The sequence below is a fragment of the Nomia melanderi genome, chromosome 3 (assembly GCF_051020985.1).
Source record: "Nomia melanderi isolate GNS246 chromosome 3, iyNomMela1, whole genome shotgun sequence".
Classification (NCBI taxonomy): Eukaryota; Metazoa; Arthropoda; class Insecta; order Hymenoptera; family Halictidae; genus Nomia; species Nomia melanderi.
The window spans coordinates 23,447,848-23,466,306 of NC_135001.1; the positions used below are offsets into that span (position 1 = coordinate 23,447,848).

General features: G+C 40.3%; 2 protein-coding genes across 3 annotated transcripts in view; one reads left to right on the plus strand and one right to left on the minus strand.

The window, feature by feature from the left end:
* Flo2 (flotillin-2) overlaps positions 1-18,459 on the plus strand; it is a 151,034-nt gene that overhangs the window by 45,379 nt on the left and 87,196 nt on the right. The window lies entirely within an intron of this gene.
* LOC116429402 (glucose dehydrogenase [FAD, quinone]) lies at positions 1,999-12,984 on the minus strand. The gene is made up of 4 exons (XM_031982337.2): positions 12,839-12,984; positions 8,015-9,054; positions 7,476-7,659; positions 1,999-6,245 (listed from the first exon to the last, which is right to left on the minus strand). The coding sequence occupies exons 2-4, from the start codon at positions 8,417-8,419 to the stop codon at positions 4,939-4,941; spliced, it is 1,896 nt and encodes a 631-aa protein (XP_031838197.1). The 5' UTR covers positions 8,420-9,054; positions 12,839-12,984; the 3' UTR covers positions 1,999-4,938.

Below are 18,459 nucleotides of genomic sequence, written 5' to 3' on the forward strand. Positions count from 1 at the left end.
GTTTGTAAAACTCGATACCTATGTAACAAACAAAACTCTGCAAACATTATCATGTACGAGATTCTAGAAATATTTTATAACTGTCTCTGTTCGAATAGGTAAATAAATAAACGTATGAACACAGACAACTGTTACATCAAAATCACCCTACATTTCCTACAGAAGGGTTAAGCACCTTGAGATAAATGAATGTTTGTTTTAATTTGAACCTAGAACTGACAATTCATAAACAATTCATGCGTCATTGTGATGCAATTCATTCATTCTTCGTTCGAACGCATCCACTTGCTCTCCCTTGACCGCATCTGTTTTCTTAGAAACAATTTTCTTCGCTCACGACCTTATTCCATGTGATATCTTAATTATGTCTCTAACGAGACACCGTTCAACTGAAATAGCAGCTCCCAGCAGCCCCCGGGAGGCGCGTGTCTCGCTGCATAGGGTTAATAGGCTGCGGTGGTTACGCAAATACAGGCTTTTATAAATCAATGCGAATATTGAGAAAGTAGGATCGAGCAAAATGTCTGCTGCACCGAATGTTTTGCAACAGATCAGCGCGTACTTTAATTCTTTTCTATTAATTAAGCAATTGATATATAATTTAGCTTCATGTGTTAGCTTCAAGAATCTTCGTCCGCAAAGGGTTAACCCTTTGAACTCTGTAGGCTCCAATACTGCACCAATTATAATATTAAATATTTTAATGAATCTTAAAGAAACTACCCTAAAATTATTCGATTTTCCATTCAAATTTTCTACTAAGAAAAATAAAAGATCGAAATGTTATAGCATTTCTAATTTTCGCTAGGAATACTATAAAAATTAATTGCAGTTGCTGATAGGTTACAAAATAACCTAGAGTGCTAAGGGTTAAAAAATATTTTCGATCTTTAGCAGATAGTTGCCGTATGAAACAATTTCAACAAATCATCTGTCTCAGTTTTCTACGTAGAATCAGTTCTGTCCGGTCGCAGTGCGACTTTCGTCCCACCCTGTACGTGTGTTCACGAATTTAGACGGCTATGATTTTTACGCGGTCGGCTTCGCAGCTGCACGTGCCTCGGAGCACGCAACACTTTATCAGAATCTCCGAAGATCGAGGATTTCTTGTTAGCGCCGGCGAAGTTATGCAACGCGTTGCAGGTGAAGTGTACTTTCATTCGGCCGACGAATCAGCGCGGCCTGCACAAGGACGCACAAAGGATACGCGAGTAGCGCAGAATTTCGAATCGCAGATTTACGAGTTGTTTCCCGTTTCCCGTGATCTCCGGCGAAACCGTGCTCGATCTTTCATTCGGCCGATAATCGGTCGGATTGTGAAACTTTTATAGATCCGTCGCCTTCAAGGATGTTCCATGATTATGCTGAACAGCGGATAATCAACGGAACACGACACGAAACATCCACGAAAATCAAATATCGTTTTCTTTTTAAATCCACGCATTGGCAGTGGAAATTTGCGTGACTTCCACTTTCTGTTTTTACTTTCGAATAATGTAGCTGGAATTAAATGTGCCACGTGCGCGTGTAATTATATACGTTTAGTGGAAAAGTTGAGACGGATCTTTCTTTCGTGGAATTTGTGCCGTGTAACAGTCGAATTAAATGTCAGGAGTAATATTAGGGTTTAACAAAACTATTTCTTTTTCTTAATGTTTCAGTGAGAAGTATTATGGAAACAGTTATTTTGTACTGACGACTGAAGTAATGATGCACTTGAACTGAATTTGTCTACAACAAAATTATTTGAAAATAGAATGTAGATCTGTTACTTACAAATCAATTATTTCTGCTGTAAGTAGTTTCTGATAAAGACAGTCTCTTCTATGTAATTACTTGAATATTTAAAAAGGAAATCGTTCATTTAGAATTTAGAATATTTCCTGTACACGAAAGCTGGACGGTGTCTCGCAATAATAAATTCGTGTTTCTGTACATATACTTTATTTACATTCTTCAGTACAATAAATTACGAAAACTAGGTGCTAACTTCGGAGGTACATAACGCGTTTCAAACGAGTTTCGCGAATACGTATACGATAATTTGTGACGACAATCGCTGTCGAGAGGAGACTGTCGAAACCGAGTTTCATCTTGTACTAAGAAAGCGTGGTCGCATTGTTTTCACTATTAGAACAATGCTAACGTAATGGAAAATTACTCGCTGCTCTCGATAGTAACACAGTTTCGCAACGCAGTGTTGTTAATACAATCATTTCCGATAGCAATCGGACGTATTTACATATTCATCTTCCGATTAGATATTTCACCAATCGATCGATTTTAATGCACTGTACATTTCACTTTGCTTTTCAAAGCTGCGCGTTAAACTGCGGGAAAATATTCGAGCCAAGCAATCGAAAGCTGATACTTTAAATGCTTCATTATCGATATGAACTTTTCACTGTTATTTACATAGTCTTTAAAGTTTTCTTAAATCGCGTATACAATTTCTACAGAATGCATTTCACATTCTGTTTCATCCAAGAAATAGATGATTAAAGTATTAAGAGATTTCTCTAATTGGAACCATCTTCTTCGACTGCTCAGTGAAATGAAATTTCCAATCGAACTTCCTTAAAAAGTACAATACTTTCTGACTAATCTAAGGTTATTATTCATAATTATCCTATACAATTATCTTAAGTACGTAATTCAAGTTTTATTCTACACACAACAGAGAAACTAGTCTGTCAATGGCATTTCTCGAAGAGAAGGAAACGTTAAGTCGCGCAGTCCTAAACATTTCGATCGGTAATGTCGCTTCGATCGTTCCGTTCGACCCATCAGGCTACGAAGTGTTTTATTCGAAAGTGCGCCACTTCAAAATATTGCATTCCACGGGACCCGATGTAAATTTCACAACGCGTTCTGCACCTGGGGCGAGCGTCGTGCACATGAATTTATTTCCAGTTTCGTAGCCGAGCGAAAAAAATCACTGACCTGCGCCAGGATTCATTATGCGGCAACAGCCGATTAGTTGTGTGGCAACGCATAATTTTTCAAAGTTTTAAAACAAGTTTCTTGGCACACTCGCCTGCCATAACTTTCGTTTCTTACTTTTTGTCATCGAATGTGCTAAACTTTCGACGGAATTCCTTGTGTAGCTTTCCTAAGGAAATCTTTTTTCGTCCGTTTTTTTCTTCGGTTCCGCCAACAAACGTTTCACTGGCAAGAAATCAACGAGACGTGTTCGTACAGGAACTCGGAAGAATGTTTTAACCCTTTGCACTCGAGAGGTGACTCTCAGTCACCATTTGATTCGATGTAATAAAATTACAAACTGTTACACGTAATATTAAGTTTCGTATAATGCATTAATATGTGAAATATTTATATAAAATAGCTTTGTTTCTTAATTTACGTGTTTCCTCATTAGTTCGTCTCAAACAATGTGCAAAGGGTTAACCCCCTGTGGGCCGAATTTTTCTTCATAATTACGACAAAACCTGTGCAGTACAAAATTAATAAATACCCACGTACGGATACGAATTAATGCATTCAATAGTTTCAATACTTTTATCAAACGAATATATCTAACTTTCAAATTACGACACTAAATTTTCACGCCTGAGCGTATAAAAGCTTAAGTTAACTGATTGCTCGATTTTATTCACCATTTTGAATGAATGACGAAATAAACCAACAAGATGCCGATATACTGATATGTGACGTCAAAGTTACATAAGCCTAGAGGGTTGACATTGTCCTTATTGTTACAGGGTAATTGATAACAGACAAAAGACACTGTACAGAAGGACTGCGCACACAGCAATTCGATTGCTGTCATTCGAACATTACAATAAATTATGCGACGTATCCTTAGTCTTTCACGTGCTACCGACATTTGCGAAGTACTGCTTTTTAATTTACTTACAGATCTATGCGGATAAATTAATCGTTGAGACTGTAACAAATAAATTAACTGTTCGGTACAACACAGGCGAACGAACTTACTTAATTGGAACTACGATACTTGTACATAATTCTCGCTAAATCACAAAACTAACGATAAACTTTTGATCGAAGTATTGGTGAGAGGCTCGAGTCTGATCTGTCCATTCGTCTGTCTGCTCTTGGCTCGAGAGTACTCGACAAGATTGCATTCTTGAATCGTGTGCACTTCCTTTCGTAAGTCATCGAACGTTCACGCACCAATAAATAGACATCGAAATCGAGGAATATTCGACACGTCGACACTTTCTCATGGAATTCAAAAATCGATTTCCATGGCGATCTCACAAGACGCGAGAAAATGAATAAAATCATAATTCTATTTGTTCATTAAATGAATCACGTCCATCTTGTAAAATTGCTCCAACTCGTTGGTCACCGTATTAACCCTTTGCACTCTGTAGGCTCCATTGATACCATTTATACTATTAAATATTTTAATGAATAAATTTAGAACTACCCTAAGATTACTGGATCTTCTATACATCCAAACTTTGTATCAAGGAAAATAAAGAAATTGTGCTAGGGATAAAAACGGCTTGGAATTATCGATAGATTCCAAAATCATCTGGAGTTCTAAGGGTTAATATTGCTCAAAATTACAGAAAAATTGTAAATCCAACTACATAACGCAAACAAATTCAACAACTCGGTACATTCCAATAAACCTACCACAAGAATCGCCCATAATTCCGTACTTTCTCCGCTTCCTCAAAAAACCGTTCAAATTCCACCTCGAAATTCGCCGCGTCATGCAGAAGCAACCTCGTTTCTTCTCTTAACACCGTCGAAGCCACATCTCGCGTCCAGCAACTAACGAACGAAAGTGCACAGATTCAGCCCTAACGAAAACGCAATCCGTCGACGACAAATCCCCATAATCCGCGCGAAACGAAATCTCCGAACGATTTCGGGCCGGCGAATCGCTCACGGAGCAACGGGCTCGTTCCCCGACGACCGATTTCTCGGCAAGAATTCGACGTATCAGGAGCCGGCGATAGTGACGTTGTCCCTCTTCCAGCGCGACATCCACTGTTTCCTAATCATGTCCGCGCCTTTCTCCCCGATCATGATGACCGGCGCATTGATGTTCCCGTTCGTGATGGTGGGCATGATGGACGCGTCGATCACCCTGAGCCCGCGCACCCCGTAGACCCTCAGTTCGGGGTCGACGACGGCCATGGGGTCGGTCGGCGGGCCCATCTTCGCGGTGCAGCTCATGTGATAGATGGTCATGGTGTACTGTCGAATGGCGCAGTTCCAGTATTCGTCGGTGAACATGGGCAGGTGCTTGCAGTTGGGCACGGGTTTGCTGTGGAACCTGGCGCCGAACCTCTTCATGCTGCTGGTCTCGCCGAAGGCAATGGCGGCCTTGACGCCCTCCCTCAAAACTCCAACATCGTCGGGGTGGGTCAAGTAATTATGGTACAGCAGAGGATAGTCCAAGGGGTTCTTCGACTTGAGCTTGATCACGCCGCGGGACTTGGGCCTGAGCATCATGGGGAAGACGCCGAAGACGTCGCGGCTGTTGATCTTGCCGAACACCTCGTTGTAGAACTCGTCGGTCAGTCCGTGCGCGTTCTTCACGTGCGTGCCGCTGTCGGAGTTCGTGGACGAGGAGGTCAGCATGAACTCTATGTCCGGCCAGTCGTCGGTCTGGTTCGCGTACTTGGTGGAGATGAAGCCTACAGCCTCCAGGCCCACGTTCGAGGTCAGGGGTCCGTCCTCGGTGACCGCGTACCTTAGAGCCGAATTGATGTTCACCAATCGGCCCATCACCACGCTGATCTCGTAGTCGATCAGGAACGTTATCCCCCCGACCGCTATGTGGTCCTGCAGGTTCTGGCCGACGCCAGGAGAGTCGTGGATCACCGGGATTCCCAGTTCTTCGAGGTGAGCTCGCGGACCTATCCCCGACAGCATCAGCAGCTGCGGAGAGTTTATGGCGCCGGCCGACAGGATCACCTCCTTTCGAGCGAAGACCACTTCTTTGCGACCCTCTCTGATGAACTCCACCCCGTACGCCTGCTTCGTGTGGGGATTGACGAGAATGCGGGTCACGTGGCTCCATAATGACAGATGGAAGTTCTTCCGCAGTTGGATCGGCCTGACGAAGGCTTTCGCCGCGCTGCAGCGGGTCCCTCGTCGCATCGTGTACTGGTAAAACGCGAAACCAGTTTGTCGCTCGCCGTTCACGTCCAACAGGTCGTAGCCCATCTCCTCGCCCGCCTGCAGGAACGCGACCCCCAGCGGAGTGTTGTACGGGGAGTCTTGCACTGTAAGGTACCCTCCTTAAACGAGAGACGCAGGTTTAGTTTCGAGGCGGCTGAGGATAAGTTCGATCTGCCGATTTAATTCATTGAGCGCCGGCCCCGCGGTAATGCGGGATTTTTAGTCTACCGTTTAACCCTTTGCCCTACAATGACGAGTGAAACTCGTGGTGAAGATTTTCAACATGATTCAGCAAATATATATATATTACTCAGTTCATTCGAATTCGAAGTAAATATTATTCCTCTGTAATCAAGTATTATACTTGAAAGGAAATATAGGCATAACATATGCTTAGAATTTTTCTCTTTTTCCAATAAGTTATTAATGACAAAGTAGCCGTAGCGATCAGAGTTGAGAAAGTTGCGTGAAGATGTTTGAACTTTGTACATTATCCGAAGCGCACTACCATGTCGATTAGTTACCTTACTTTATCGGTAATAATTTATTGAAGAAGAGAAAAATTCTGAGAGGAATAACACTTGACTCGAATTCACAAGAATCGAGGAACATTTATCTTCGTTAAATTTAACTGAAAATTCAAGAATGCGAATTTTCTCTCTCATGCAGATAGCAATAAGCTAATATTAAATCTACTACGAATGTTCATTAAAAAGAAAACAGAAAGCGATTCTCCTTAAGTCTCTTCGAATGAAACTAAGAATTTGAATTCACGCGCTTCCCTCGGCCAGACATTGTATAAGTCTAATGTTCTCGCGACGGCCATAAATCCATCAAAATTATCTAAGATCCTCATTGCGTTATACTCGAACTGTTCACGTAATCAAATTTCTTTTATTCGCCCGTGTGTTTTCCCGAACCGGTTTGTGCGTATTTGATTCAGTTCATGTGTTACAACTTGACCCAATTTTTTCAGGAGTAATATGTCTTGTGGCACGTTACTTTGCAACAAATTGTTACATAAATCCCTCCTCAGCTTTCCTTAAGGCAGAATGATTCGCACATACTGGTCAGGAATATTTGTTACGACTATTCACTGAACATCAGCAATACATCTAAAAACTACACTGTCTTTTTATATATAAAAATTCTTAAACATCGTATTCCCATCTAGGATTATTCTTTATTTAAATCATCTAGGCACTAGATGACTAACCATCTAGGATTCTTATTAACAACATTGTTATCCATACTTGTTTCGACAACAGATTTCACAGCTAATTCCGAAGAATGTCTGGTCGGAGTGGTTCGATCAAGTTTCAAAAGTTCGAAGGTGGACGGTGGCTTACCAGTGGAATGATATTTCGTGTTACGGGCTAAGTAGGGATTCCTTTGGTCCTCGGATTTCTTAAAGTAGGGCAGAACGTCCTCGTAACCCCAGCCGTAGTTCCCGAAACTCTCCCATTGATCGAAATCACGTCGGTTCCCACGAATATAGAGCATCGTGTTGAGCACGCTTGAACCACCGAGGACCTAAAATTTCATAAATTACGTTAGAACGAATGTCTCTTCGCCGAGAAACTTACCTTTAACACTTTGGCAAGTAAACGCTCATCGAAACTTTAATGCGATCGAAACAGTTTTCTTCGTTAACACATTAAGAGCCGCGTGGGTCACCGGTGACTCCCAACCAAATCGAATGTAGTTCATTCGATTAAACGTTGATTATTTGGAAACGTTTCTATATTATAAATAATATGTTCACTGTTCGAAATCCGGTGGCGAGTCACCTCTCGAGTGCAAAGGGTTAATCGGCCAGTTATCTGACAATTAACCGGCACGCAACGCGTTAAAGAAATCAAAGGTACGAGTTACGCAATAAATTCACCTTTCCCCTGGTCCAGCAACACCGACGATCGACCATCGCCTGACACGCGGAGTCCTGCGGCTGTGTTCTATATTTCCAATCTAATTTGCTCTTATGCAGATAAAGCGACAGTATCGGCACGTCCGTGATCTCGGTCTCGTGTCCGCCTGCCTCCAGCAGCAACACGCTCCACGCCGGGTTCTCCGTTAACCTGTTAACGACCACGCTGCCGGCAGATCCGCCGCCGATTACCACGAAATCGTATTCCTTCATCAGATTCTTGGTCACCTTCGGCTGGTTCTCCGGGTCCATCAGATCGTAGTTGAAATACGCGAGGGCCGCGATCAACACGGGAATTATGGCGACCTTACCCAGGAGAATCGTCGCACCTTTTATGGCTATCGTGGTCGCCGTGACAATCCCCATTTTTCCGGTATTTCGACGTTTTCGACACGGATCTTCACTTCGGAAGAGACTTTCTCCTCTTTTTTCTGTCGCGAAAGGTTGGACTATGAAATTTCTGTCCTCTTCGTCAAGTTTTCTATGGTTTGATTTCCTGCAGCGTTTGATTATTATTATTATACGTTGAAATATGAATTTTATCGATGATTATAAATTTCCTTCGTTACGAATCACGAAGTGATTGTTTAGTTTTCAGTAGCTCTTCCGCTGATCTACTAAAAAGATATTCCTGAAGTATTTTGAATTTCCTTCGAACTTATTGGATTTCTTGCAGTGTGGTGCAGCCTTCTAATATTAACTTCCTTTTATACAGATTATAATTCTTATTTCGATTAGCGCGGATTTCAATTCGTGTGCTCGATTCTGGTTTCCGAATCGACTTCGCACCGATGCTCAAGTTATCATCGATGTCTGGCTCCGGGTCACTATGGCGGACGAGCGAACGAGTTTTATGGGTCCCGATCGTTTCTCTTCGAGCCATAAAACACGAGACTTATATCGCATCTGTGAATAAATTTCTTGCGCTACGATCCGTGGATGATGAGCCGAAATTGCCGACTTAAATCATCGGATGATCTCCTTCGCGGTTTTCGGCGAACCTGTAATAAAACGCCACATATTACAAACAGCGGATATAAACGTTCTCTAAGCGTTTTTACGTAATAATTTCACAATCGATTTTCTGCTTTCTCACGGTATAATTTCTTACGGTTCCCGTAAAACTCGAATGATTCCGCAGAATCCCGCGAAGGACTCGAGGGACGCGAGTGATTTACGTTCGTTCATTTATGCAATAATGAAAGATACTTTCCCGGTAATAATACATTTCCGACATTATGCTAATCGCCGAGGAAGCGTTAAATATTCCAGAGCGTACACCTCCGTATTATCTTTTTAAATACCCGCGCATAATATTGACTAAAAATATCAGAGGGTAACGTGCTTTCGTTAACTCAAGCTTCGACGTGTGTAAAACACAGGGAACTATCCGTTTTAGTCGGTTTACACGAATTTCGGTCGCAAATATTACGCGACTCGTCCAATTATCCGAATCCGTCGTGTATCAATATTTCTCCTGAACAAACGTGTTCAAAACGATTCGGACAAATGAGAGAATTAGTACGCGACTCGCATCAGACGCACCGTCATTTCCTTTTGTTTGACGCGATCTTCGTGAAGCGTTCGCACATTCCACGAGCTTATCAAGGCCCCGGTCGTTCGAACACATCCGTTGCCCAATGTATTTCGCACTTGACTAGACACGAGGAGAAATTTTGGGAGTTGCATAACTTGATTTCGGACGATTATTCACATTACCGTGGAAACCGGCGATGTCGATAGTGATGTGTCTTCGATCATTGTAGGCGTGGACTCGGAGTCTTACGCGAGACAAAGCTCGGAGATATTTGACAAGCGACACGCGAGACAACTACGGAGAGAGATTAGTGAACGCTTTCTTGGAACCTTCGGGAACACTGGATGAATCACTTTCATAGACGAATCTGAAGTGAGCACTGATGTAAATCAGTTGAAGAATATTTGCTTTAAACAAGTTGTGTATGCCGTTACATTTGCATTTCCTCGTGTTTACCTTATAGAGGCTTCCCTACCATTGTTTTCGTGGAATCTTTTATTCATTACATCGCGCGTGTGTTAATTTCATTCGTTTTTATCCATTATTGGCTGTGATAACAAGAATATTTCATCGACAGCTGCAACTGAAATTATATTAACTGATTCCTAACGAATAAAAGGCCAAGGTATAGAATCTATTAACGCTGATTTTAAATTATTAAAAGGATAACAGATGTTTCTCTGAGGAACTATTACAGAAATTCATTTTACAATACGCAAACTGAACTGTAAATCAATTAAAGTCAGAACAAATGTACTCTTAGAGTTTTTATGGTGGAATTTCAAAGTCGATTTAACTGCTCGGTCGTTTTAGTGTTAAGTTCTCTCGCGATCACCGTTGTATTATATTTTTACTATTCCGATACACTGCATTAAAAAGATTCCCGTTAATCTAATCTAACAGTTAATTATTCCAGTCCGTTAAATATAAGTGAATGAATAATCGAGATACCTACTTTATACGTGATATCACAAAACAGCTTTAAATGATAGCTTCTATCGAAGATCGACTAATCGATGCAAATGGAATCAGTAGGATAGAGGTACGAATACCTACTTTATCCGATATGGAACATAGATTCTAATAACGTGTACTTCCCACGCGGAGATCTCGTAAAGTAGCTTCAAATGATAGCTTTTATCAAAGACCGAATAATCGATGCAAATAGAATCAACAGAACAGAGTTATTCGGCGCCTGTAAATCAAAGTTTGTCCATTCAACGAGAACATCATCTAATTCCTAATTGCTTTACACACTCGCGGCCACGTTATTTCGGGTGCGTACGGGACGAGACAATAAACGTGAAACTCCGAGGCGGCGATTCTCACTTGCATGTTAACGAGATCCATTCACCGGCACGGCCCACCGGCTACATCGTCGCCGCGATCCATCGATACGGCCCCTTTGCATTTGCAATGAGCAGTAGAAATATACAGGGTGTTGGAAAAGTTGCTGCCAAACCGTCGAAGTGTACAGTACTCGTTAAAAAGTTTGAATTCTCGGGTTACGTTAAGTCTGCACTGTCGTATTGGACACGTGGCGATGATTTCAAATAGAATTTAACAGATATAAGTGTGATCTAATTCTTCGAAGTGCTAATTACACGTTGGAAAGTGAATTAATATGTTTTGGGTATTAGAAGTATTTTTAATGTACTTTAGATATTTATGTTAACCCTTTGCACTCCAGAGGCGCCTGTAGGTCACCAAATGATTTGACACAGCAAAACTGTAAAGTAAATATTGAAAGAAAATTGTTCTCTTCCTCGGTGCATGTGAGATTTCTTAATTCAATCTAAGAAAATGTCATCTGTATCTCATTAGAAAATATTGAATATTTCCGGTGAAAAACTTCTGGAGTGCAAAGGGTTAACAAATGAAATATTATTATGTGCTATCGATTGTGGTGATTTAGAGTAAATATAGAGGTAGAGTGGTAGAATAGTTTATTTTTATCGAAGAACCGTTAATTTTAAGAGTGTTACATAATCCTAGCATTATATAAATAAACACAGGTATTAACATCATTCTAGCGTTACATAAATCAACACAGGTGTTACCGTAATCTCAATTGGAAGGAAGAATTATTGAAATTTCAATTATCGAACACGTACTACTTCAAACCTAATGATTTTTAGGTTCATGTTTATTAACCCTTAGCACTCCAGATGGTTTTGTAATTTATCAGCAACTGCAACTAATTTTTATGGTATCTCTAGTGAAAATGAAAAATGCTGTAACATTCCTTCGATCTTTTATTTTCCTTCTCAGTACGAAAATGTGTGGAAAATCTAATAATTTTGGGGTACTTTCTTTGATTCGTTAAAATATTTGATATTATAACTGGTGCAATATTGGAGCCTACGGAGTTCAAAGGGTTAAGACTGTTTTGTATGGTTTGACGAGTACTGAAGTTTAGCGCAGACCTTTTTGAACGTCCCTGATAAATGCATACGCGCGGAATAATTGAACGTAATCCCGCAAAACGCAATCTGCATAACTTTCTTCTTTCGACAATGCAGATCGGTGACAGTGCGGACTCGTTTCCTTGTTACCGATCAAACTTTTTTTTCGGCCCGACATCGTGACACACTTTCTTGCCTTTTGATACTTCGCACCGTGCTGTTCAAAATTGGCGCATTTTATGCGTTTGGTATTACCGTTGCATTCGTCATTAATAAATGAATATCCAATTCATTTATTGCATCAATAAAATTTCATACATTATTCAACATATGCTAATAACAAGCGAGGCGAAGATACAGTGAAATAAAAATTTCGTTTAAGTGAATCTTCTTGCCGGCAATATCCAGTTTTTATGACAATTAGTTACTTCATCGATCTAACACACCAGCGATCCTCATAAATAAACATCTAATTCATTCAACTAATAAAATTCTTATTAGTAACAGTGTTATCAAGGATCAACGACCGAAACCTTAATAAACAAACATCTAAGTCTTTCGTTCAATCAATACAATTTATAATAACAACAGTATCAGCTATACCAGCGATCAAAACCTTAATAAACAAACATCTAATTTCTTCATTCGATTAATAAAATTTATAATAACAACAGTACCATCTAGATCAGCGACCAAAACCACAATCTCCATGAACAAACATCTAATTCTTTCATTCAATTAATAAAATTTATAATAACAACAGTATCATCTAGATCGGCGATCAAAACCACGATCCCCATGAGCGTACAGCCAACTCTCTGATTCGACGAATAAAATGTTTACCAGCAGCAGCGTGACCGAAGATCAGCAACCGGAACCACCGTTCCTCGTCGGAGTCTCGAAATCGTCGGAAGAATTCGTACCGCGACAATGCCTGGCCGCATTGCTCACGAAAAGGCACCGATCCCGTGGACCACGCGCGATACCACGTGAATCAAGACGATCGAGCAGCTCGCGGACGCAGAGAAAGCGAACGACTGAGTGTTCGAACATTTACGTTCCACGTATAAACTGTGCGGTAGTACCACCACTTTGGTAGTCAGTCGGAAACGGTCACCCGTCGTACTTGCACCTTTGACTCCCGGGATCGGATCTTCCTCCATCGGATCCTTATCCGATCACAATTTTTCCACCCTTTTCCACCGTCTGCCGTCGCTCTTTTCTTTCTAATTTCCATACGTTTTTGCACGCTTGCCCCGTTATTCTAATTGCATCGTGGATCGTAATCGAGTTCGAAGTTCGTCAAGCATCCGATTGTTTGTCCAGTCAGCCGTGAATCCTGATGTGCGATCGTTTTTCCTCGGGATACGTGATTCCGATATTAAACATTATTATTCTAATACCGATTATTATTCCACTATTAACCCCATGCCCTGTAACACCGTGTCAGTCTCGCGGACAGCAAACGCCGTAAATATAGTTCGTTTCTTTTGAGTCGGAACATATCGAAGGGAACATTGTTGGTCTTGTTATTAATTATTCGAGTGGCAAGCGAGTGGCAGTTTCAGGCTGTGAATTGTAATGTAGGTTTGGTGATACAATTTCAAGTGAGAACAATGGTTCGCATTTGTTATTCGCATTCGATTGAAAAAGGTGGTAAACTCCCTCTGATAATTACGTAACACTTGAGACGCAATCAGAGCTATTCGTTAATGTAACGGAAATCACAGTCGCCGACCGATCGTTACGTCACTTCGATCAAAATGGAATTGGTTTAACCGCGAACGCTGAAGCTCTTTCCAGTCGAACAATTAGCAGAAGTTCATTTGCCCGAGTATCCTCGGCTAGCGGAACTGTGAATGAAGTTGCAGGCTCGGGTAAACAGTTCTTAACTTCACGTCAAACAGCACGTACTGCCAGCTGAAACTGGTAGTTAACGACGCGTGCGTGTATATATCCGTTTTTTCGTCGCGGCATGTAAAACAAGGAGAAACGCGCACTCTCTTATATAAAAAACACCGAGTGAATAAAAGTTCCAAAACGAGACATGGAATCCATGGGGAATAAAGACAGAGAAGCTGTATAGAATTTGAAAATATCGATCTTGTTACTTTTTCGGTTCACTATCAACGTTAACACAATGCACAGGCTAATTTTCGAAACGCTGAATTCCGCGATGCCGATTTTCGGTGAGATCAACTTACATACATGCGAAAACTTAGCTGTTATAATGTTATGTAATATATTTGAACCCCTTGCACTTGAGAGCTGACTCAGTCACCATTTCATTCGATATAAAAAATTACAAAGTGTCATATATAATATTAACCCTTTGCACTCCGTAGCCTCTCAGTCGCCAATTGATTTGACACAGCAAAATTATAGATATTTAGTATTAAACTTTGTACAATGCATCGACATGTGAAATATTAAAATAAGCCTCTCTCTTTAATTTATGTGTGATTTCTCGTTAAGTCAGTTTGAAAGAATGTCGTTGGTATCTCATTAAAAAATGTTGAGTGTTTCTAACGAAAAACTTCTGGAGTGCAAAGGGTTAAATTTCGTATAATGCATCAATACGTGAAATATCTATAATATATTTCTAATCCCCTAAAGTAGCTCCGTTTCTTAATTTACGTATTTCTCATTAGTTCGTTTCAAACAATGTCGTCTACGTCTTAGGAAAGTGCCGAATCGTTTGTAGCGAAAAGCTTCCGAGTGCAAATGGTTAAATGGATAATCAATTCGAAAGAAATTTAGTATTTCCTTAAACGCTGTGGTAATCAGCAAAGTTCCATAGCTAAGCGCTTAAAGAAAAACGAGATTTCTCGTCACCAATACGCGATGTGTTAATTCTCGAGAGAACCATTGATTGAACAGGACCTGTGACCTCACTTTTTAAAAATTTCTTCATTTCATTACGCTCTGCGGATGAATAAATGTAAATATTCGTGAAGGCACGAGCGCTTATTGCCGGCGGTTAACAATAATCGAGTAATTAATCTCTTTCCACTGCGAAATCCAAGGATTCGACGTTAAACGTTGAGTTCGTTGAGTAATCGATCGACAAATCACCCGGATACCGTGCGAACGATCAAAACTTTGTCACGCAGCGACGATCACTCAGTTGACAACGCGTCGTTGCGCAATTAATTGCCAGAAGATGAATCTGCTCGGTCCTGGAACACGAAAATCTCCGGCGTGACTAATTTTCGAAGGCGGAATCGAATGTTGCGGTCGCGTGGTACGTGGTTGCGTCCACGGGCTCCTTTGTGCTCCGTCATTTCGCGGAGACGCGATCGAAAAACTGGGACAGGGATGACATTGCAAAAGCGTTCGGTTAACAGATTGCATCTGCTCACGAGATGTCTCTATACAAGTTTTTCTATAAAGGCGACGTGCAGACGAGATGTAACTTCGTTAATTATCACAGAACTTAAAAAAAAAAGAAATTTTATTGGAACTGGTTATCTGTTCACAATATGTTACATAACAATGTGATGTTCCAGTTGTTCTATAGTGATGCAAGATCTCACTGACAATCGCCAGCAGAATTCAATTTTCTAGAAATTAACCGGTACGCAATGTGTTAACACGTTGAATGCCACGGGGGTCACCGGTGACCCAACCGAATCGAATAACTATAGTCCATTCAATTAACACCTGAATTACCAAATGAGTTAACATGACCTATTCTCGATTTCTTTCTTTGCAATTATTGAAAAGACTGGTATGGTAGTTCTAGTGTTAAACAACGGTTATTTGAAAACAGTTCTATATTATAAACAATGCTATCTGATGCGGTGTCAGTCAGCAACAATAGTAAAATTCAATCAAATCATTTAATACTATATTTTTTCTATTTCGTGTAATTTACTCAATGAAAACCATCATGATAAAAACCATCTTCTCGCGACTGATTTCCTTTCTGTTACTCTCTGACAGTGTTGTAATTTGTTACCCACCACCTTTAAGTCATTATCAACCGCAATATTCATTATTCGTTGTGAATGATTATTACGCAATAGTGAATCACCATGGCAGTGCAATTATGCGAATGCGATCTTTGTAATTGAGATTTCTGTAATCGTATTCATGAATGAGCACAGTGTCCACAAAGTGTCAGTGTAATCGTTGCATTACGCATAATGACAACTTTTCTTTCGAAATTGAACGCGTAACGGTCGCATGATAACGATTAACCCTTTGCGTCCCGAAGTGCTCTTGGTTTCTCACTTTGAGGTTCCGAGTGCAAAGGGTTAATATCATGCTCTATTTATTCATTCGAGAATATTTGGGAGTCACTGAAATGTTACCTTTAAACGGTACAATTGCGATACCACAAATAAATATAGAAAAAATTGTTAAAACAAGGAGAGGTCGCAATAAAATAGAACGTCGAGTCTGACTCGACACAGGACTGCTGAAGGTTAAATATTCAGTTCTTTGGTTACGGTAATTACACCGAGTATACAAGCTGAACGATGTTAAATGTATAATTACACTCGCAATTTTCGATGGTAGGCGTGCAAAATGGCGTCTGCTTTCTCCGGTTCTTCCCAGTGGAAGTAGTCCTTGCTCCGACTTCTGTCAGCTGGCGTATCCGCGTTACACATCCAATAGAAAAAAATTCACTTTCGCTCGGCCGATTTGGAAATCCACCGGTTTAGTACACCTTTTCACTCCAATTCCATAATATCGCGGCCGTCTTCTTCAAAAATTGGGAAAGACCCTTTAAGTGAAAGTCCTGGGCTCTCCTAATTGGCCCCGCCGGCAGACGTTGCTCGCAATCGGATTCAACAAATCCCCATGCGTAAATACGGTGATTGTTGCGTGTCATTCGATCCGATAATCAGTACCCATTAGATATACAAAGACGGTCAAAAGTTTCCGGGCCGATCGTTTTCGTAGCTTTTCTTGCACAACGAAGGCTTTAACCGTTTGAGTCCCGAGCGGCGCGATGGCGCCTCTCTGTTACATTGTTCGAAAGTGCCAGTCTATTTTAAAACTGGAGAAATCTAACGATCGCACTATTTCAAATTTATTTTTGGAAAAATGGAAAAACATTCAGTTCCTGAATTGAAACGAAAGAAGCGTGATCGCACTGCTTGGCATTTTTTTTTTTGCAAAAAGCCATGGGACTCGCACGATTGAGAATTTGTTATGGTATATAAAGACAGGCGAGGAACTTTTGAACGCCACTGTATTTACTTTGTTTCGAAATATTAACACTGTAACGAATTCATTCGCGTATCTAGAAAACCGATCTAGAAAAACGAAACACGTGAGGTCTGGTAGAATCGGAAATATTCGGGAACCGAAATGTTCGTTTCGAAAACTTCAGGGTCATCATCTCAAGGTCATCGCTGTTTTTGTTTTACTTTATACATTCTCTTGTTTCCTATAATAGAATCTTTAAAAACGCTAAAATTTGTGGTAGAATTATAAACATTCGGGAACCGAAATATTTGTTTATAAAACTTCAAGGTCATCATCTCAAGGTCATCGCTGTTTTTGTTTTACGTTATAAATTCTCTTGCTTCCTGTAATAGAATCTTTATAAAAGGCAAAATTTGTGGTAGGATTATAAACATTCAAGGACCGAAATATTTGTTTAAAAAACTTCAAGGTTATTTCTAGAAAGAATTGAGATCGTTACGAAATGATTTGTATACGTAGAAAATCGATAGAAACGATATACGCAAAATCTGTAGTAAAATTCGAAATATTCGATAATCGAAGAATATTCATTAATACAAATACATTTTGATCAGCGAAGAAAGCGTTGGTAGTTAAGGCAATTAAGGTATTTAATCGGTATCGAGCCTGTCCTAGAAAGATCTGTAGCGAGCAGATTTTTATTTCAAGGTTACGTTACCTCATTTGTGTCTGGTATAGTCAGTTCAGACAAGAAAAAGCAGACAAGTAGAGCACAGCGAGTACGGGGAGTGGATCTAGCTGGTGTTACCTTTTACGTGAACGTGACCGCTTTTCGTATTGCTTCATTTTTATTTAATGTTAATATTATCGGTTGAGGATGATCCAGAATTCTGATCATTCTGAGCATCCTTATATCTATATTATCTTTATTATCTTAAACACTTTTCCCGAAATATGAACATTTTTCTAGTAAATCAAGATTCCAAAAATAAGTTCGATCGACAATAGTTTTTAATAATAAATTTCCGCGGTCACTGATTTTACTCTGAACTGGTTTTCATCGTTTTAGGCGTTGAATTATAGATTCTTGATGAATTATTGAATTATTATGAATAAAAGGTGAATATGAAAATCGCATACAACGTGCATCACGAGTGCATCTTGCAAAATGCACAGAAACTTCTGAGAGAACATGATAATGACGTTATGGGATTATCGGGGCACTCATTTATTAGCGTCAACGGTTCATAATTGAATTTACGGCACGGTATCGATTACCTGAATGCCATTTATCCGAATATCTC